This window comes from Trichechus manatus, unplaced genomic scaffold (genome assembly GCF_000243295.1).
Source record: "Trichechus manatus latirostris isolate Lorelei unplaced genomic scaffold, TriManLat1.0 scaffold00144, whole genome shotgun sequence".
In the NCBI taxonomy this organism is placed as follows: Eukaryota; Metazoa; Chordata; class Mammalia; order Sirenia; family Trichechidae; genus Trichechus; species Trichechus manatus.
In genome coordinates this window covers 1,263,662-1,285,369 of record NW_004444080.1, presented here as the reverse complement: position 1 = coordinate 1,285,369, position 21,708 = coordinate 1,263,662, and the positions used below count along the sequence as shown (strand labels likewise).

The following is a 21,708-nucleotide window of genomic DNA, read 5'->3' as shown; positions in this document are numbered from 1 at the left end:
TTAAATCAGAAACAGAAAGGCTGACATGTTCCCTCCCCCTTCTTGGGAGTATCGTCCTGTGTTCAGAGCTACTGAGTGAACCTCTCACACCCCTTCCCCCCACATTCTACCTTGTGACCCAAAGACCCTAAGGACACTGACATCTATCACATGACACGGTAACTGGTGACAATGGTTTTCTCCTTCAAGGCAGGGATTTTCTCTTATTTATTTCTGTATCCTCAGCACCAATCAAAGTGCTTTTTACTAGTGAGTAAAGTTCTCAGTAACTGTTTAAGGGAAGCAAGCATGATTCTAAGTATATCACAGTATTCTCAATTCTTAGTAATAGTAATAACAGAACAAATTATTTTATACAGTGTGCAAAACAGAAAAAAAATTGGTGTCCCTTAGTTTAGTAGATGACAAAACTGAGACTCCCAAAGGTTAAATGACTTAAGCAAGATGACAAAGCTGATTACCAGTTAGAAATGACATTGGCTTTGGTCAGTCAGTCAACAAATATTTGCCAAGTTCTTACTAAGTCCAACTGCTATCCAGGTCTGAGAACACAATAGTGAATAAGTCAAAATACTAGTCAGCACATACATTACCTTCAAGTAGAGGAAAGACAGACATAAGCATATTAACAAGCAAGGTAATTTCAGGTAGTAACTGCTATGAGGAGTCCCTGAGTGGCTCAAACACTTAAGCACTCAGCTGCTAAACCAAAGGCTGGAGATTCAAGTCCACTCATAGGCACTTTGGAAGTAAGGCCTGGCGATCTTACTTCTGAAAAATCAGCCACTGAAAACCCTAAGAAGCCCAGTTCTACTCTGACATATGGGGTTGCTGTGACTCAGAACTGCACTGACGGCAACTGGTTTGGTTGTATTTTTTAACTGCTAAGAAGAAAATGGAAATTCTGGTGGTATAGTGGTTAAGAGCTACTTCTGCTAACCAAAAGGTTGGCAGACTGAATCTATCAGGTGCTCCTTGGAAACTCTATGAGGCAGTTCTACTCTGTCCTGTAGGGTCACTATGAGTAAGAAACGACTAGACAACAAGGTTTGGTTTGGTTTTAAAAAGAAAACAGAATAAGATAATGTGATGGAGGTGCTGCTTAGACCACAATGGTCAGGGAAGGCCTTTCTGGGGTGACATTTGAAGTGGTAACTGAACATAGAGGAAGAGAGAGTTAACGTGAAGATCTGGGGTAGAGACCACTCCAAGTAAGGATGACAACAAGTGCAAAGGCCCTGGACTAGATCCCACTCAACAAGATGAAGAGTAGAGTAAAATGAGGTCATGTCAAGAGTCTAAATTTTATTCTGGTTGCAACCGAAAGCGAGTTTTAAGCAGGGAAGGTATATGATTGGATTTTCACTTTATAAAAATTACTCTACCTAGTGGAGAATGAACTGTAGGAAGGCAGCTAGGTGGCACAAGTGCTCACAACTAGTTGAAAGGCTGGTGGTTTGAACTCACCCGGTGGTGCCTCGGAAGACCAGCTTGGAGGTACCATTTGATAGACTGGATGTGGAGTAAGGAGAATGAAAGAAATCAAGAATGAAGCCCAGTTTTCTGGCCTGAACAACCAGAAGAGTGGGGGTAACACTGAATGTGATAAGAAACACTAGGTGGGGAGAACTAGGGGAGGGAGGAATCTACACCTTAGCTTTGGCCATCTTAAGTCTGACATGCCTAACAGATGAATCAAATAAGAGCTGAGGGATTAGCCTGGAGGTATAAATTCACATGTCACCAGCATATAGAGGACTAGATGAGAAAGAGAAATGTGTAGAACTATATCCATGCAGCACTTAGTAAACACTGATTTAGTACAAGTGTTATAAAATTATATGCCTACTGGGGCCAAGGAGTTAAATGAGTGAAATAGGTAGGTTGTAAGGCAATAGTAAATGATAAGGCCCATGGCAAACTGGAAAGTAAATGCTCCAGAGGGGTCAACAATTACTTGGCTCCTGCTGGAATGTTACCAGATCTAATCTTTTTTTGGAAGAAGCTGTATATCCTTGTTTTTAATGTAATACTTCCAATTTTTAAATGCTTAATACTTATTTTAAAAGTTTTAAAAACATTATATGAAAAGAAAAAATGACCCCTAATTTAGCACCTGCTGGGTTGCAGGCACAGTACTGGGTATTAGAGGGACAAATATGAATATGATACAATCCTTAACTCAAGAATTGAAGAGCCCACAATTTACTAAAGTAGAAATAATCAGAAATAAACAGAGATAAAATCTGTAATACATGTTATTCTGTGCAAGGATAGAGACATGCCCAAATTATAAGGGAACACACAGAAGGGGAGGCAGAAAGGACAACAGGAACAGAGGCAATAAAATAAACAAACATAAAGGGCATAAATGGGGAGCTACAAGCAGCTCTGGGATGCTGGAGAAGAGTGTGAAAGACACTGGTCTTTCACTTACTGGAGAAGTCAACATGGGACAAATCATTCTCAATTGTATACTTCTGCACAAATGAGAATACAAGATAATTCTTCTACCTGTGGAGCTTAATATTTTAGTAGGTCATACAGTGATATAAAAATGTAATTATCAATATTTACATGCATACCACACACTCCTACTTATCTGTTTTTGAAGGCCGATTAATTTTCTCACTTTTTTTTTTTCATCTCAAAACCTATTTCTGTGTAGGCACCAAAAGCTAAATGATGACTCCAGTACGTCATTCCTTGTGGACTGTGTGTCGACTGCACCACACATGCTATGCCATTAAACGCTGTCTGAATTGTTGCTTATTCCTTTCCAGTCTCACTAACTTCATGCTGCTGCAGCAGTGATCTTTCCTATACAAATGCAACCACGTCTCTTCTCTTATTTACATATCTGCTCTACCACATTCTGAGCTCTTAGAGACTGTTTTTTATCTTTGTATCCCCTATGGGGAGCCCTGGTAGTGCAGTGGTTAAGAGCTCAACTGCTAACCAAAAGGTGAGCAGTTTGAATCCACCAGCCACTTCTTAGAAACCCCGTGGGGTAGTTCTTCTCTGTCCTATAGGGTCGCTATGAGTCAGAATCGACTTGATGGCAACGGGTTTTGGTTTGGTATCCCGTATGCCAGGTGCTGTTTGCTAAACAGAGGAAAATACCCTTCTAAACCACCTGCAACTCATCACTCAAGCAGTCCACAATGCTACTGCCTGTTAAGGATTGAATTGCGTCTACCAAAAATATGTATTGTAAATCCTAACCCCTATACCTGTGGATGTAATCCCATTTTTGCATAGAGTTTCCTTTGCTATGTTAATGAGGACCTATCAGTGTAGGGTATGTCTTAAGCCAATCACTTTCAAGATATAAAGAGCCATTAGGCACAGAGAGAAGCAAGCAAAAACAGAGGAAAGACAGACATCACGTGGAGAACTCCAAGGAACACTGAGAAGAGCGTTAGTGAAACTAAGACATGGCCCAAATTTATTAACTGATCGTGGGAGCTGCGGGCACTTAAGTATGAAATGGAGCTTAAGATACTTACACCTTTTAATCACTAGAGTAAATATGAGCCTGTTCTCTAAATCTGTATCTATGGCATAAAAATCTTAAAATACTAGCAAACCAAATCTCAGCAATATGTGAAAATGATAATGCATCAGGACCAGGTTGGATTGATTCCAGAATTACAAGGTTGGTTTAACACTTGATAATACATTACACTCTACCCTTACTATTTGTACATTTTCCTTTGTGTTATGCTTCAATAGTATTTTTTAGAAAAGCCATTTTTAGCTATAGGTGACAATATATTTTTCCTCCCAGCTTAAAAGCACTTTTTCTGATTATCCTTTCTGTAGACATCTGAAAAACCAAAGGTGTGAACCAAAGGCCAGAAACAAATGGTTTAATGCAATGTTTTTCTAGATCAAGAATTTTGAGGATAAAGACTTTCAGGCAACATGGTGCCACAGTCAAAAGCACCACGCCGTCCCTCCACAGCAAACATCAGAAAAACTAAGTCAGAGTCACACGTCAATCCTGAAACCCTAAGCATCAAATGAAGAGATAGAGAACTCAGCCAAACACTGAATGGAATAAGAAACTGACTGAGAACAGAGAGCAAGGAGAGATACATGCAGAGGTCCCCATCAGCTAATGCAGCACGGATCAGCCATCTGTGACTCCTGTCGGAGATCAGCGAATGGGGGGTATGAGGAAGCAGCCTCACGGAGCTTCCAGCAGGAGACAGAACAACCGGTAACCAGCGATACACGCTTTCCCACTCCTCACCCTTCTTCATCCCCACTTAGCCTCCTCTGCTTCCTGCAGCCATAGTCTCTTGGCTGGGAGGCACCCAGGTGTCACTTGGATTCCACCGGCCCGCACTGGCCAGCTCCCTGAGTGCCTTTTGTTGGCTGCTGGTGTTGCTTTTTTCTGCTTCTTTAGATTTCTCCCAGACCTCTCACCACTTCCCCCTCCTTTCTCTCAAATACCCGGCTCTGTACGCCATCTTTTCTTCTTCCTGAAAGGTTGTGAAACATCATTCAACTGTGAAACTGCTTCCTGGCCCATGCTTGTTTGTTTGCTCTGATTTGTTCTGTTTTGATTTGTTGGTTTGTATTCTTCTTCTTTTCTCGGCTTAGGAGCCCCTTCTAGCCGGGCAGTACCGCGCAGCTTAGAAGCTACTCCCTTACTCTGCACAGATGCACAGGATATCCATGGAAGCATTTTTTTTTCCTTGTTTTTTTGGTTTTGGTTTTTTTGTTTGTTTGTTTTGTTTTCTTCTCTCCCTTATTCCCTTTTTGTCTTTCTTCATTTCTATTTTCTCAATTTATTCATTTTTTTTTTTTTTACCCTTTTTCTTTTTTGCTTTTCATTTTTGTTTTTCCCCATTTCTGTCTCTCATCTCTCCACTCCAATAGCAAGCTCCCTTAGCACTCTTTTTTGTTTGTTTTTGGCTCCTGTTCCTCTCTCTCCTCTTTCCCATGCCCATCTTAGCTCCACACATCACAATCTACCCCCTCCTTCCTGCCTAGCTGCACCGTGCGCTTAACATCACGCTCCCAAGCAGCACAGGCACAGCCTACTGGAACCTGACCTGCACTGATTCCCGGTCCACACTGTCAGCCTGGTATGTTCCACAAACAACCCATCCCAGCAACTCCCCTTCAGCTGGACCTGTCCTGCTGTACCATACCTGAGTGACTGACCCTGCCCATTGGAGAAGGAGGTGAAAAGTAAATAGAGCAAACAACAAAGAACGCACAGCCCACCTACTCAGACTTAACAAAATGAAACAAAAAAGCAGGATGAAACAAACAAATCTACAAGCAATAAATGCGGAAAATAACCACTGGATGCCCCAAAGACAGCAGACAATATAAAAACATATTCAAAAACAGGACAGGATGGTTCCAATAAGCATGCAAAATAAAACACCAGATAACTTTCCAGCAGAAGAAAAGGCACTAGAGCTAACTGATAGGGAATTCATATCTCTAATATTCAGAATTATCCAAGAGTTGAAGCAAAAAGCAGACAGAAATGAGGAAAAAATAGACAAATTCATGGAAAAGGCAGACAAATTCATGGAAAATACAGACAAAAAAATGAAAGAATTCAAGAAAATAATACAGGAACAAAATGCCAAAATAAATTCACAACTAGAAAACATACAAAAGCAACAATTAGAAATCAAAAAGATAAACAACAAGATTTCAGAAATGGACAGTGTCATAGAAGGGCTGAGGAGCAGGTCTGAAACGATGGAAGATAGGATCAGTGAAATTGAAGACAAACACTTGGCTACAACGCTGTCTAAGGAAAAATCAGAAAAAAGAATGAAGAAAAATGAAGAGACCCTGAGAATTATGTGGGATAAAATTAAAAGCAAAACTCTGTGAGTGATCAGAGTTCCAGAACAGGAGGAGAAAACAGGAAAAACAGAGAGGATCATTGTAGAATTGCTGACAGAAAACTTCCCTGATATCATGAAAGATGAAAAGCTGACCATCCAAGAAGCTCAACAAACCCCATATAGGATAGACCCCAAAAGAAAATCACCAAGGCATATCATAATCACACTCACTAAAACCAAAGACAAACAAAGAATCCTGAGCAGCTCGAGAAAAACAAAAGTCATATACATAGGAGAAACAATAAAAAAACTAAGCTCGGATTATTTGGCAGAAACCATGCAGGCAAGAAGGCAATGGGATGACATATATAAAACCTTGAAAGAAAAAAAAAAAGCCAGCCAAGAATAATATATCCTGCAAAACTCTCGTTCAAATATGATGGTGAAATTAGGTCATTTCCAGATAAACAGAAATTAAGGGACTATGTAAAAACCAAACCAAACTTACAAGACTTATTAAAGGGAGTCTTTCGATCTGAGAACAACCAACATCAGACCACAGGCTGAATACAGGACACAGGATTGTACTAGTCAGATACCAACCTAGGAAAGGAACTCTTAAGGACTACGTAAACCAAAAGAATTACAACAGGGAACCAGAGAAGTTAATCTGTAAATGACAACAGCATCAGAACAATAAAAGAGGGAATAAACGGTGTAGGTTTAGAACCTTCTAATGCAGAGGAAGGCAAGGCAATACCGGGTAATAACAGACTGGTTCAAATCTAGGAAGATAAGGGTAAATTCCAAGGTAACCACAAAGAAAGTTAACAAACTTAACTCATCAAAATAAAGAAGGAAAACATAAAGTCTCAGTAAAAATAAAACCTACAAAAACAAAAGAAATGAAAAAAAAAAAAAATCCACAAACAAAAGGAACTCAGCACAGGAGAGTAACAGGAACAAAGAAAACATCAGCATCACAAAAAAAAGCACTACAAAATGCAATCTCACTCCAGGAATATATCCTAGAGAAGTAAGAGCCGTCACATGAATAGACACATGCACCCCCATATTCACTGCAGCACTGTTCACCATAGCAAAAAGATGGAAACAACCCAGATGCCCATCAACAGATGAATGCATAAACTATGGTACATACACACAATGGAGTATTATGCAACAATCAAGAACAATGATGAATCTGTGAAGTATCTCATAACATGGATGAAACTAGAGGACATTATGCTGAGTGAAATAAGTCAATCACAACAGGACAAGTATTGTATGAGACCTCTACTGTAAAAATTCATGTAAAAGTTTACACACAAAAAGAAACAATCTTCGTTAGTTACGAGGTATGGCAGGGGTGGGGGGAAATAAATAGACAATAGATAAGTGGTAACTCTGGTGAAGGGTAAGACAGTACATAGTACTGGGGAATCCAGCATAACTTGTACAAGGAAAGGTCATGGAAACGCCACAGATACTTCCAAACCCCCTGAGGGACTGAACTGCTGGGTGGAGGGCTGCGGGGGCCATGCTCTCAGGGAACATCTAGCTCAACTGGCATAACACAGTTTATAAAGACAATATTCTACATTCTACCTTGGTGAGTAGCATCTGGGATCTTAAAAGCCTGTGAGCAGCCATCTAAGATACTCCACTGGTCTCACTCCTTTGGGAGCAAGGACTAATGGACCACAGCTACCACGGCCTCCACCAGACTGAGTCCAGTACAGCTAGATGGTGCCTGGCTACCGCCACTGACTGCTCTGACTGGGATCGCAACAGAGGGTCCTGGACAGAGCTGGAAAAGGATGTAGAACAAAATTATAACTCATACACACAAAAAAAGACCAGATTTACTGGCCTGACAGAGACTGGGAAACCCCGAAAGTATGGCCCCTGGATACCTTTTTAGCTCAGTACTGAAGTCACTCCCGAAGTTCACCGTTCAGCCAGGGATTGGACAGCCTCATAAAACAAAATGGGACTAATGAGGCACAGCAGTCCAGGGACAAAGACTAGAAGGCAGGAGGGGACAGGAAAGCTGATAGGGAACCCAAGGTTGAGAAGGGACAGTGTTGAAATGTTGCGGGGTTGTTAACCATTGTCATAGGGCAATATGTGTACTAACTGTTTAATAAGAAAATATGTTTTTTGCAAACCTTCATCTAAGGTATTAAAAAAAAAAGAATTATCTATGTGAGATCAAACTGACAACAGCAACTCAAAAGGTTTGATGGGAAGCCTACAGGGCAGTGAGTGAAGATAATGGTGATGGAATAATTTGGAAAAGGACAGTGAGAATAGCAGCACAACTGGAAGAATGTAATCGATGTCACTGAATTGTACATGTAGAAACTTTTGAAATGGTTTAACTTTGGCTATGCATATTTTCACCAAAAAAAAGGTCCTCCAAGGTCAAGAGGGGACAGTGTTGATGTGTCATGGGGTTGTTAACCAATGTCATAAAACAATAGGTGTAATGACTGTTTAATGAGAAATTATTTGTTCTGTAAACCTTCATGTAAAGTACAATAAAAAAATTAAAAAAAAAAAAAGAATTTTGAGGGTAAAACTGAAGCCAGAAATAGTACTAGTAGCCAATGCCATCTGTGTGTATATGGAAGAGCATGGGGCAAGTGTATTATAAAACTTAAAATTAAATATGAAGATTAAGTTTATCAGTGAACCCAGTAAAAATTCATAAATGAAGAGATCTGCAGAAGGAATCCTACCTAAGAGATGGTAAAATATCAGAGTCCAATTAACAGACCCTACACTCCATTTTCTTAAGAGTACAATAAAAACAAAGTTGCAATTTAGTAGAGCAGAAGAAATAAGGCAGAAAAAAGTTAATGGAGAGATGACTGTCTGTTGACAGTCTGAAAAAGCAAAGCCAAACAGCAAGAAATGAGCACGGGTTTTTCACAAAAAGGAGAAAGACACTGACTCTGAGTGGGAGAATTCTGGTCACTGGAGAAGAATACTACTTTACTGTGGAACAGAGACAATTTGGAAGACAGGATGAAATATCTCCTAAGAAAACCCAAATTCCTGTGCTGATCAGTATCTTAATCATCAAAGCAACCAGCATTTGCCAACTGGGCTTCCGAGATACACAACATTCCTCCGCTCAAAACCCTCCAGTGGCTTCCTATCTCACTCAAGTCTTATGACGACTTACAAGTTCCCACATGATCAGGCAACACTCTCTCCCTGGTTCATTCCACACATACATGCTGTTTCTTATAAATGCCAAGCACAGTCTCTTCGTAAGGTTTTGTTTCTGTTCCCTCTGCTTAGAACTCTCTTCCTCTAGGTATCTCCATGGCTTGTTGCTCATTTCCTTTGGGTCTCTGTTCAAATATCACCTTGTATCAGCAATGCCTTCCCAACTCCCCTAAGACTGAAAAAAAAATAGCTTGCCCCCAATTGTTCTGTATATCCTTCTTACCCTTTTCTCTATAGCTATCATTATACCTCATGTGTTTACACCAACATATTTATTAATTTTCTAGACTGTAAACTCACCCCACTAGAATGTAAACTCTAAGACAGCGGTTAAGTTCACTGCTATATAACTGGTGCCTAACACGTGGTACGTATTCAATAAGTATGTGCTGAATGAATGAATCAATAGTAGAACACGGACAAAAAGACATGAGATTTCTGACTTTAGGCAGGTGTGTACCCTAACATAAGAAGCCCTGGTGGCGCAACGGCTAAGCACTTGGCTGATAACCAAAAGGCTGGCAGTTCAAATCCACCAGAAGCTCCGTGGCAGAAAAGATCTGGTGATCTGCTTCCATAAAGATTACAACCTAGGAAACCTCATGGGGCAGTTCTATTCTACCATATAGGGTAGTTATGAATATTACCTCAACAGGATACAACAACATACCCTGGTATAAATGAATAAATTGGCTTTCTGGTTTATACATCATATATTGAAATGATTAATGTGTCCATCCCAAAAATCTGATTAATTTTAGATAGTTTAACAAAACTGAGTTTCTGGACCTACAAAACTAAGAATCCTGACTTTGGTGACTTCACCAAGGTACTATCACTTTATAAGATCCCATTTGGATGGCCAGTCAGAGTTACTCACTACAACATCACTCTCTGTGACTAAAGAGAAACTCACCTGTGCAATAATAGAAAGAATGCCAAGGACTGCTATAAATGCTGCAACACTTTCTGGTGAAAATTTCATTATCTAGAAGGTTTCCAGAAAAAGTTACATTAATAAATGAAAAAGCATAATAAATAACATACAAATGCAACTACTGGTACAATAATAATAAATGGGCCAGAAAAAATAAACGCAACTCATTTATAACTAAAGAATACTTCACAAGAGGAATCTAGCTTTCACTGGGAACCAAAAATATAACAGGTATTAACACACTAAAAACAACACCTACTCAGACATGGATCTTAATGTGGATCTACTAAATCGAATACTTGGAAAGCACTACCAAGCATTCAGAATCCATTTTACAATTAAACGATCCACCATTACATGCTTTATACAGGTATGGTTAAAAGCCTGCTCTCTGCCTAATAAGATTAATGTCAAGGAGAAATAAACTTGCTTTTGCCTTCATTTTGGCTGGCTGCTCTACTATTATATGCTCTAAATCACAAAGACTGTTTAGAGCCAGTGACTGGAATAAGGCATCCCATCACCTGTATAAGCAAAAACCAAATAAAACCAAACCACATATCTTGCCAGGGGAAAACTTATCTTTTGTCTAAGCCAAAAGTCACAATATGCAAGACACCTCCACAAGAAACGCATGAATTAGAACATAAAACATCCCCATCAAAAACGAATGAGGAACATCAGCCAAATAAAACAGGAGGTTATTTTTAGTGAGCTGTTGTTTACAAAATGGCAGTTGTTTTTAAAGGTTTCTGTTGATTTTACCTCTCTCAAGATTAAGTATTTTTTTATTATTATGTACTAAACGATTAAAAAAAAAACCACCTTAGTAGAATAGGATTTTACCTGTCTGAGGTATAAAAAAAAGCTGGAATATTGGCCTGCTTCCGGTAGGTAGGAGAGAAACACCGTGATGCAGATTAGCAGCACTATGGAATCCTGGCCCACTTTTTTTAAAGACTAGAAAAAGAAAAGACTGATATAAGGTTTGATATCAAAAACAATGAATTATTCTCCCATCAACAGATGAACGAATAAAATGTGATACATACATATAATGGAATACTACTCAGCCAGTAGGAGAAATGAAGTGTTGATACATGCTACAGTATGGATGGAGCTTGAAGACATGCTGAGCGAAATAAGCCAATCACAAAAGGGCAAATATTGTATGACCTCATTTATATAAAAAGAAAGAAAAGGCAGATGTACAGAGATCAAAATTTATTATAGTGGCTACAAGGGACAGGAGGGAGGGGGAAAGGGTTAACTGTGACAGAAAAATCGCATTGATTAAGGGTAGGGTTACCCAGTCAATTATTGTAACTGCTGTTAATAAGTTGCACATGTGTTTAAAAAGCTGAATTGGCAAAAGTTGTATGATAAATATATTTACAACAATGACCAAAAAGAAAAAAAAAAAGAGTAGTTGTTGAGGCTGCTTATGTACAATCAAACATCTCATGGGATTCAGTTCCTTGGTTTGGAAGTTTAGGGTCATGGTTTCATGGGACATCCCAGTTAATTAGCCTAATAACGTGTTTAGTGCTGCTGTTCTATCTCCTAGTTCGCTGCATTGTGCCTGGGGTCTTAACAGCTTGCAAGTGCCCATCTAAGGCACAACAACTGGTTTCTATTCTCTTGGAGCAACAGAGGAATAGGGAGCATCAGGAATAGGAAGAGAAAATGGAGTGTGCGGCTAACTGCCTCTATGAACAATTGCCTCCTTTGTCACGAGATCAAAAGAACTGGATGGTGCCCAGCTTACCCTACTGAACACTTTGATCAAAGATTTTATAGAAGAATCCTGATCAAAAAGGGGAAAATGCAGAAGAGAATTTCAAATTCTCATGGAATTCACACTTTCTGGAGCCATGGAGGCTGGATGAACCCTTGAAACTACTGCCCTGAGATAATCTTTAAACCTTAAACCAAAAAAATTCCCTGAAGTCATCTTAAAACCGAACAATAGTTTAGCTTAACTAGTAAAAAAAAGTCTTCCTTGAGCATTATGCTCTTTTAAGATTTATCTACATGAGATCAAACTGACAACAGCAACTCGAAAGATTAGACAGAAACCTTAGAAGGCTGTGAGTTTATGTTAATGAGGAAGAAAAACTCAGAAAAGGACAATAAGAATGGTTGCACAACTCGAAGAATGTAATCAATGTCACTAAATTGTACATATAGAAACTGTTGAATTGGTGTGTTTTGCTGTGTATATTCTTAACAACAACAACAAAGCAAGTAAAATTTAGAAAAAAAAAACAAAACACTGAACTATTCTTAAAAATATACAGCGATTCCTTTTGGCAGTAGGCACACAGATATCTAGTTGTCTTTCTAGTTTATTTCATCCTCCACTAAGTGTTCTGTAAAGTTAAAAAGAATAAAACAAAATCCCTCAAGATGTTTTCTCCAAGGAAGCAGCCACAACAAAATATTAATGCTGTATGGAATCATGCATTCAGTTTTTTGCCAAAGAGAAGGAAAAAGTATAAACTTACCGCAAAGGGGTCAGCCTGTTCCCAGGAAATGGGTGCTCCCCATGATGCTGGACGCATCTTCTCGGGCAACGACTCTGGCACAGCAACAAGGATGAAACAAATATCTAGCAGAGCTATTGCTGTAGCTAGGACCACCACTAAGCTGTCTCCATATACTCGCCCAAGGTAAGCTCCAATGGCAGGGCTGGTTACTAAACTTGCAGCAAATGTTGCTGAAACCTGCATCAAATTAAGGGTAGATAGGAAGAGACTTATTGACTACTTCAACACCCCATAACTCCTTTCATAATCTCGATTTATTTCAAACTTTCTGTTGTACCTTTCCTTTCTGTCTACTACCTATGCCACTTTTCTTACACTCTGTTTTGCAGGAAGAGAATTAGGCTCTTACCTAAAAAAGTATTTAATAGACTGGTTTCAAGCTTTCCTTTAAGTCTGAGAGTCCTTTGTTCAAATAAATCTTACTGAGAAACTAATGTATAAAACAGAGAAAGGAGGAACTGTTTTAGTTGAGAAAGGGATGGGAGCCTGGAGCAAATGCCCCTACCCCCCATCCCTGCCAGCCATGCTAGACCCTGGGGCACCTCAACATAACACTTAGTGCTCCTGAAAGAAGTCTAAAAACCACTGCTCTAAGGAATCTCAATTTCATTGTGATATTTTTACAATATTATGAGAATATCTCTAACCATGTCTCTAAAATTCTGAGGAAGTTCACACAAGTCCATACAAGTCTGGTGAAGATGAAGATTCAAGTAGAGAGGACACATACGCGGCCTACCAGATAAAAAGCCCTTGGAAATTAATAGTAGACTGCCAGCAGATAACTGGCACATTCTTCCGCGGATAATTTGAAATTAATGTTAGAAGTGCATGAGAGTCTACTCTGGTGTAGTATTCTGTTTCTATGCCATTCATGACTTTTGGAAAAAGAAGGTATTTATTTGCAACTGTTTACTAATAAATGCTCAGGTCTAGCAATTTAACTTTCAAAGGCCAGTTATTTAAACAAGTTCATAAAAATTCTAATGACTTTAAAACAGTGGCTATCAATCCAAATGTTCAACTGGTAAATGGATAAACAAAATGTGGTATACTCATACCATGGAATGCTACACAGTAACAAAAGGTAATAAGCCACTGATATATGTAGCAACATGGATGAGCCTAAAAAATTATGCTAAGTTAAAGAAGATAGACACATTTTATATGTCTTCACTTATATGAAATTTCTAAAAAAGACAAAACTATAGAAACAGAAAGTAGACTGGTGGTTGCCTGGGGCCAGGCATTAATGCCAAGTGTGCCCGAGGGAATGTTTTGGGCTGAAGGAAATCTAAAACTGAATTGTGGTGTGGTTGTGCAACTGTATAAATTTACTTAGATTCAATGAACTGTACAAATAAAACGAATGAACTGTATAACATATAAATTATACTTCAACACACTGTTAAAACAACTGGCTATCATCAGCCTCAAATCACTTAATGTTCTAATTTTACAACTGAAATCATTACTTCTCTTTGTAAGTTTCTTACTATAGATAACTTCCCCCCAAAATGTTCTAATTCCATGATTCTGTTATACTGGCCTTTGAATCAGAGATGACAGCCCCACATAAAACTAAGATTCAGCCTAACACAATATTTGGTCCTTATTTATCAAAATATATTTGTACTGTGTTTGCTGAAACTCATCACTGTCCTACTTCTGGCTATCTAATAATGATCTGAATATTACTGTGCTTATGGGTTGCCGTTCTATTCCTAGATTTGATAAAAAAAGGACTGTACTACCATTAAATATTCTGTTTACCAAAACAGTATTAATCAACCCTAAAATATACTAATCAGCTAGATCAGGGGATGAGAAACTAGTCTGTGGGCCAAATCCGGATAAGAATAGTTACCACACTTTTAGAGTTGTAAAACCAAAACGAAAAACAACACCCCCTCCCCCAACACACAAACAAAAAACGAAGAAGAATGACAGAGACTGTATGGGGCCAACAAAGCTTAAAAACATTTTCTATCTGGCCCTTTACAAAAAGTTTGCCAATCCCTAAGCTAAATTTTTTTTTGTTTTTGTTTTTGTATTTTAGATCAGCCATTAAATGAATAAATAAACCCAAACTCGTTGCTGTCGAGTCAATGCAGACTCATAGCGACCCTATAGGACAGAGTAGAACTGCCCCATAGGGTTTCCAAGGAGCAACTGGTAGATTCGTATTTCCAACCTTTTGGTTAGCAGCCATAGCTCTTAACCACTGCACCACTAGGGCTCCGATGAAATGAACAGTAATTGTTTTTTTTTAGCTCATGATATATTAAATAATTCCTTATTTTTAGGATTCTGTTGAAAATAATTTCTATAGGGTTACTATGAGTTGGAATCGACTCCAAGGCAACGAGTTTTTGTTTTTATAAGGTAAAATATTCTATAATTTCAAATCTGACATATATGACTAATAAGTACTTCCTGAATTGACGGTATCAAAACTTACAAGGCTTTGTGTTTAAAAATATTTTTAATGTACACTAATGGATGATTTTATTGCAAAATATATTTTACGCAACAAATAAATCTTGTAATGCAAAGGCTTGTACCACCTGTAATATGGAATATTTAATAGTATTTTACAGCAGATATAAAAGGCACAGAATAAACACACATACCAGTCCATAAGCCATACTTCTTTCATGTTCTTGGGTTATATCTGCTACATATGCAAACACCACAGAGAAAGTCACTGCAAAAACCCCAGAAACAGAGATAACAGCAAAGTACCACCTAGGAATGAAAGATAATCAACAGGAAATGGTTAGAACAACTGCCATTATCTTAGCCTTCCTCCATTTCTATGAGTTAAAATAAGAATAGCTAATTTCAGTGAACAGCTTACTAGGATAGTTCATGGATTAAGTCTTCTAAAAATCACAAGCCACAGATACTATGAAAACACAGGGATATTAGCAGTCATTCAATAGCAACTCAGCTAATGTGCAGGAATACTTAAACTCAGATAATGTATTCATGTCACTCTTTTACCCAACTGTTGAAATGTTAAGCGCGGCTTTGCTATTGTTTCTATCAAAAACAGCAATTAACTAAAAGTTTATTAAAATTCATTCATAACCTAAGTATTTCCCACCACAGTACTGCACAAAAAAAATTCAATAAATATAACTGAGACACGAGTTGCTTCATATTTATCTTGAGCCGATATATAGAAACTAGATGTTTTTCCACAGGTTATCTTTAGCTCTTCAAATGTTGGCAAAACAAACAACTCAGTCTTCACACAGAAGAAACCTGTTATGGTAATGTCCAAAGTAAATTGAGAATAGACAGCTACTATAATGAATAAACGAAAGATATTTTAAAAAGCAAACTATGTTTTACTGTATACGATTCTAAAATATCTGGATGTTGGAATCGACGGCAATAGGTGTGATTTTTTTGGGTTTTATTGCAATGCTGATGTTTAGTTTTTAAAATCATGTGTATTCATAATGAATTTTCAAAATATAATTCCACCAGGACTTTATTGCTTACTAATATTTTTCTAACACACTGATCATTTCCTAGATTCCTTTGGTAAGGTTTTGTTTTCATTATTAGCAGTTATCAAGGGCGTGGCCTTTAAAGTTGTACCCAACCTATGCAAGGGAGATCCTGCCCCACATATAACCATGGCCTTTCTAGATACACTGGAAATACAGCCCATCAATTGTGTAGAATTAACTAACATTAATACTCAGGAGAGCAGAAAGAACACACCTGCCAGAGAATAGATTTACAACTAAATTGGGCTCTATTACCTTGGGAAAATCATTCTCTTTGTGAGCTTTTCCTCTCTTTCTCCTCAGTGAAAGAATTCCAGTTTTAATCAGAGTGGCCATGAGCCCAGTCTCTTGTAACTAGGAGCAGCATATGCCTGAAATCTGACCAAAGAGATGCAACCACAGGTTGGGTGGGAATTCTGGAAAGTTTCCTTAAAAGGAAGGCGGTGTGCTCTTCTGAGTCACTCCCTCGTCTTGCTGCCTGAAGTGTGACTTGATGGCTGGAACTTGAGTAGCCATGTTGGACAGTGAGGTGATAGCTGAGGATGGCAGAGCAGCAAGACAGAAAAAGTCTGGTTCCTTGGAACTGCCATACCAGCTCTGGAGTGCCCAACTCCAGACTTCTTTTACATGGAGAGAGAGAAATAAACTTCTATGATTTTTAGCAATTATTATTTTGGGCTTGCTTATATATAAGTAAAGCCTATTCCTAATTAATACAGATAATGACAATAAACTTTGTGAATGTTTTTAACAGTCTTACTTAAGAAAATAAAAATGTTAACAACCCTATCCAGTCTCCGAAATATTGTTTTGAAATTTGGGCTGTGAAATCCAAAAGCTAGCTGGCCAGTTTTCTAGCTGCTTTCTATAATATCATCTAGTTCTAAAAGCCTTTAGAAACACTTATTTCGCTACTATATTTTTAGGGGCCCTCTTATCTGTGTCAAAGAATAAACATATTAGAAGACAAAAAACTAAAACTATACAGATAAGAAGACAAGAAAAGTGACAGAAATATGAGAACATTAAGAAAGCAATGACAGAAAGTGGTATTTGGTTGCTATAATCTAAATATGCACATACCATGGGCTGATCTTCATTAATGGAATTGGGGCACATGTGAAAAATACTGTTAGCAGCAAAAAAGATTTTCGGCCCCAAACATCAGAAAGAGCACCAATAAGCGGGGCACTGAGGAATGACAACAAACCCTAAAAAAAATTTCAAATGAAAAAATTTTAAACTGTATGTCCATGAGCAAAAAAAAAAAAAAAAATTTTACTGCCACAGATGAATTTTAAACAAGTTTGTTTCTATATCACTAAACTTTAGATACATAACAACTTGTTTCTATCTTTTATCTGTATGTAATAAAAAACTTCCTCAGATAGCCAAGAATCATCTGCAGGGCTCTGGCGAAGTATTAAATATCAAATGCTTTATTGAATTCTCACTCACAATAACATCAGCAACTCTAGAAAGAATATCAGATGCCAATTACCTGGTGTTATAGCTATAGGCCAATTACCTATTTATAAAACTTGTTGGTCAAATTGAATCAATAATAAAAAAAAATTGTATAATAACCAAGATTTTACCGTACTAGCATAGTTTCATATATATATATAATATATATATACACACACACATATACATATTTGGGGGGGTGTATAGTTCTTTGCTCCTCAATCTATATTCTTTTTGTTAATTTATAAAAGCATTCAGATCTCTGGAGTAAGAATGCCAACACATAAAACAGAGTCAATCTGTTATAATGTGGTTTATTACTATAGAGTTGACTATATATGAGTTATTTAAAACCCAGTTAGTCTAAAAAGTGTTGTGCAATGCCCTAAGGTATACTTTATCTAATTTTAAAAATGAACACTACTCAATTAACTAAATTTATTAGCAGAATCAAAGTTACATAAGTATGTGTGTATACTTACATGTGTATGTGTATATTAATTAATCCTACCTTTACTCCCTGAATTAGGCCATTCATCAGAAATGTATGTTTAGGGAAGGTTTCATGTAATACCTAAAAAATGAAAACAAGACAAAAATCACATGCTACATTTTCATCTTAGTAAAATTTCTACATTTACATTTTCAAATATCCCTTCATAATACAATCTAATTTTACTTCACAAAAGTTTTCAGATTTGTATCAGACTTATACATGTGAGTAAATATTAATAATACAAAACATTTATACAGCATTTCACTATGTTACAAGGCACTGAATTGGGCACTTTTCATATATTGACTCATTTAATACTAACAACCCTGTAAGAAAAATGACGGATACAGAGAGGTTAAATATCTTGCCCCAGATTACACAGCCAGTGTGATGGTTACGGTTGTGTGTCAACTTGGCTGGGCCATGATTCTCGGTGGTTTGGCAGTTATGATGTAATTTGGCAGTTACATAATAGACGGTCCTGGGCAAGGCTGGAGAAAAATGTAGAACAAATTCTAACTCACAAAAAAAGACCAGACTTACTGGTCTGACAGAGACTGGAGAAACCCTGAGAGTATGGCCCCTGGACACCCTTTTAGCTTAGTAATAAAGTCACTCCTGAGGTTCACCCTTCAGCCAAAGATTAGACAGGCCCAAAAAACAAAAGGAGGCTAAATGGACACACCAGCCCAGGGGCAAAGACGAAAAGGCAAGAGGGGACAAGAAAGCTGGTGATGGGGAAACTAAGGTCAAGAAGCGGAGAGTGTTGACATGTCGTGGGGTTGGCAATCAATGTCACAAAACAAATGTGTATTAACTGTTTAATGAGAAACTAGTTTGCTCTGTAAATCTTCATCTAAATTACAAAAAAAAGGACCTTAGTCCTTAAAGTGACATCTTTACTTTAAAAGAAAATTTTAGATCTGATATAATGCGATCACCTCCATGATGAGATCTATTACAAGCAGCTAATCAGCTGAAAGGGAGTTTCCTTGGGGGTGTGGCCTGCATCCAATACAGGTGGACTTTTTGGCAAAGTTCATGGGCTTTTGCTTACTCTGGATCCTGCAAGTGGCTCCTGTTCATCTGACCTCCAGTTCTTGGGACTTGAGCTAATAGCTTACCTATCAATCTTGGGATCTGTCAGCCTCAGCAGCCTGTGAGCCAGAGGCCTGCAGTCTTACCTGCCAATCTCGGGTTCACCAGCTCCTGAAGCTACGTGAATCAGAAGCCTCCAGCCTCACCCATGGACTTGGGCTTTCCAGCCTCGACAACCATGTGAGCCATTTCCTTGATATAAACCTCTCTAGCCTTAGTGGCACAGTAGTTAAGTGCTATGGCTGTTAACCAAAAGGTCAGCAGTTCAAATCCACCAGCTGCTACTCGGAAACCCTACGGGGCAGTTCTACTCTGTCCTATAGGGTCACTATGAGTCGGAATCAACTCGATAATGGGTTTTTTTTTCCTTTATATATATATATATACATTTATGCACTTCACCGGTTTGGTTTCTCTAGAGAACCCAGCCTAAGATAGCCAGTAATCAGCAACACTAAAATTGCATTCAGGAAGTCACGCTTGAAAATCCATGCTTTTAATCACTATGCTATGCTGTTTCCCACATATAGCTGACTTATAACTCCCTTACAGATAGGTATATATTATCTGAGATAGCAGACTGGGAGAATTAATAAGGAATTTTAAATTGCCACCAAGTAAGGAAAAAAAAATGCCAACCTATGAAAACATAAAACAATTTCTTCACTCCTGCTCTTGAATCATGTAGCATCAATTTGTTCACTGGGAAACAAGTGAACCACTGGGAACCACTGGTTGAAAAGGCAATTAGAAAAGGGAAATGGAAGATGATAAGCAACAGCTACCATTTTTACAGCCTATGTGACAGGAGATTTATATATATTCTTTTATTTAATCCCAACAACATTATGAATTAGATAACATCAACACTTCACAGATGAGGCAACTGAGTTCTTGCTTAACTTAAAAGTCAACACCTCTTCCATTATATACCATGATGTCTCTCAAGAAAAACAATGTTGTTGTTGTTAGATGCCATCGAATCAATTCCAACTCACACTGACTCTATGTACAACAGAACGAAAGAATGGCAATGTAGGGAAGAATTCTCTTTAGGAAGAAAAACTATGCTGATTATACTCATTGTACGTAAAAATAAAGAAAATCAGAAATGAAATGTTAGTAGTAAAAGAAAATCATTAACATAGAAAAAATCATATATTTATGATACTCAAATAGGTGGTTATCAACCACAGGCAGTTTTGTCCCCCGGGGGACATTCGGCAATGTCCAGAGACATTTCTTATTGTCACAACTTCGGGGTAGGGGGAATGCTACTGGCATCTAACAGGCAAAGACCAGGAATGCTGCTAAACATTTTACAATGCACAAGAAGCCCCCTACAGAAAATAATTATTTGTCAATATGTCAACAGTGCTGAGGTTGAAAACCAAATTAACTGCCATCAAGTTGATTCCGACTCATGGTGACCCCATGTGTGTCAGAGTAGAACTGTGCTCCACAGGATTTTTAATGGCTGATTTTTTGGAATTAGATCACCAGGGCTTTCTTTTGAGGTACCTCTGGGAGGGACCTGAACCACCAACTTTTCAGTTAGCAGCAAGCGCATCTGTACCATTTATACCACCTAGGGACTTGCTGAGGTTGAAAAACTCTGTTATAAATAGTTAAAGACCACAGATCTAAAGAACGGGTCTGCAAACTTTTTCTGTAAAGAACCAGATAGTAGATATTTTAAGTTTTGCAGGTCATACAAGTTTCCTCCACAATTACTTAACTCTGTCATTGAAGAACAAAAAGAGTCATACATAATGTGTACATGAATAAGTATGGATGTGTTCCAATAAAACTTTATTTACAAAAACAGGCTGTGAGCAGAATTTGGTTCGCTGGCCATAGTTTGTCAGCTCCTGTACTAAAAGAAATGATTTAAATTCCTTAAACTGGTATTCCAAAGCCTGCCTCAATCAGCTTAAATCTACTTTTCATACAGTAATTACTAAGGGCCTAATGCAGTCAAATCTTTCTAGGGAAAAAAATGGGCTTGGGGTTACAAAGAATGAAGAACATAATCATTGCCTACAAGAAACTTTATAGTGTGCTAAATCTTACCACTATGATTCATTTTGCCAAGCCATTTTTCATTGCAATCAAATGATCTCTTTACTATTTTAGAAATATTCCTGAGCTTTTCAACACTCATACTTTTAAAAATGACATTCTATCTATTTTGAATGTTTACTCCCTTTATCTCCTCTATCTAGTTAATCCTCCAACCTTCGAAATTGCTCCTTTGCTACCAAACATTCCTCTCCAAAGCAAACGTTTTCCTCCTTAGGGTCATATGATAAGCATTATAGAGCTTGGCAGTTAGTTACATACAGCCTTGTGGTATTTCTTGTATTACAGTACTGAGTTATTTAGTTTTTGTATTTTTCAGCTTTTCATGTATTTAATAAATATTTCTAAGTATATTTCAAACTTTTTAGGGATACTCATTACATCTACTATGCCTTGCATTTAATATGCCTTTGTCTTTATTAGTGCCTGATAGAATGCCTTGCACATAGTAATTATGTTCATTAAATGTCTGTTGTCAGCTAGTAACATT

The 21,708-nt window shown here is 37.9% G+C and overlaps 1 protein-coding gene across 1 annotated transcript in view; it reads right to left on the bottom strand.

The window, feature by feature from the left end:
- Positions 1-21,708, bottom strand: part of MFSD14A (major facilitator superfamily domain containing 14A) — a 55,701-nt gene that overhangs the window by 11,000 nt on the left and 22,993 nt on the right. Inside the window, exons 3-8 of the mRNA XM_004385716.2 lie at positions 18,054-18,116; positions 17,159-17,286; positions 15,185-15,299; positions 12,510-12,728; positions 10,849-10,962; positions 9,982-10,053 (exon numbers count right to left, since the gene is read on the bottom strand). Of these exons, the coding sequence (XP_004385773.1) occupies positions 9,982-10,053; positions 10,849-10,962; positions 12,510-12,728; positions 15,185-15,299; positions 17,159-17,286; positions 18,054-18,116 (711 nt within the window). The remainder of the gene's footprint in view (positions 1-9,981; positions 10,054-10,848; positions 10,963-12,509; positions 12,729-15,184; positions 15,300-17,158; positions 17,287-18,053; positions 18,117-21,708) is intronic.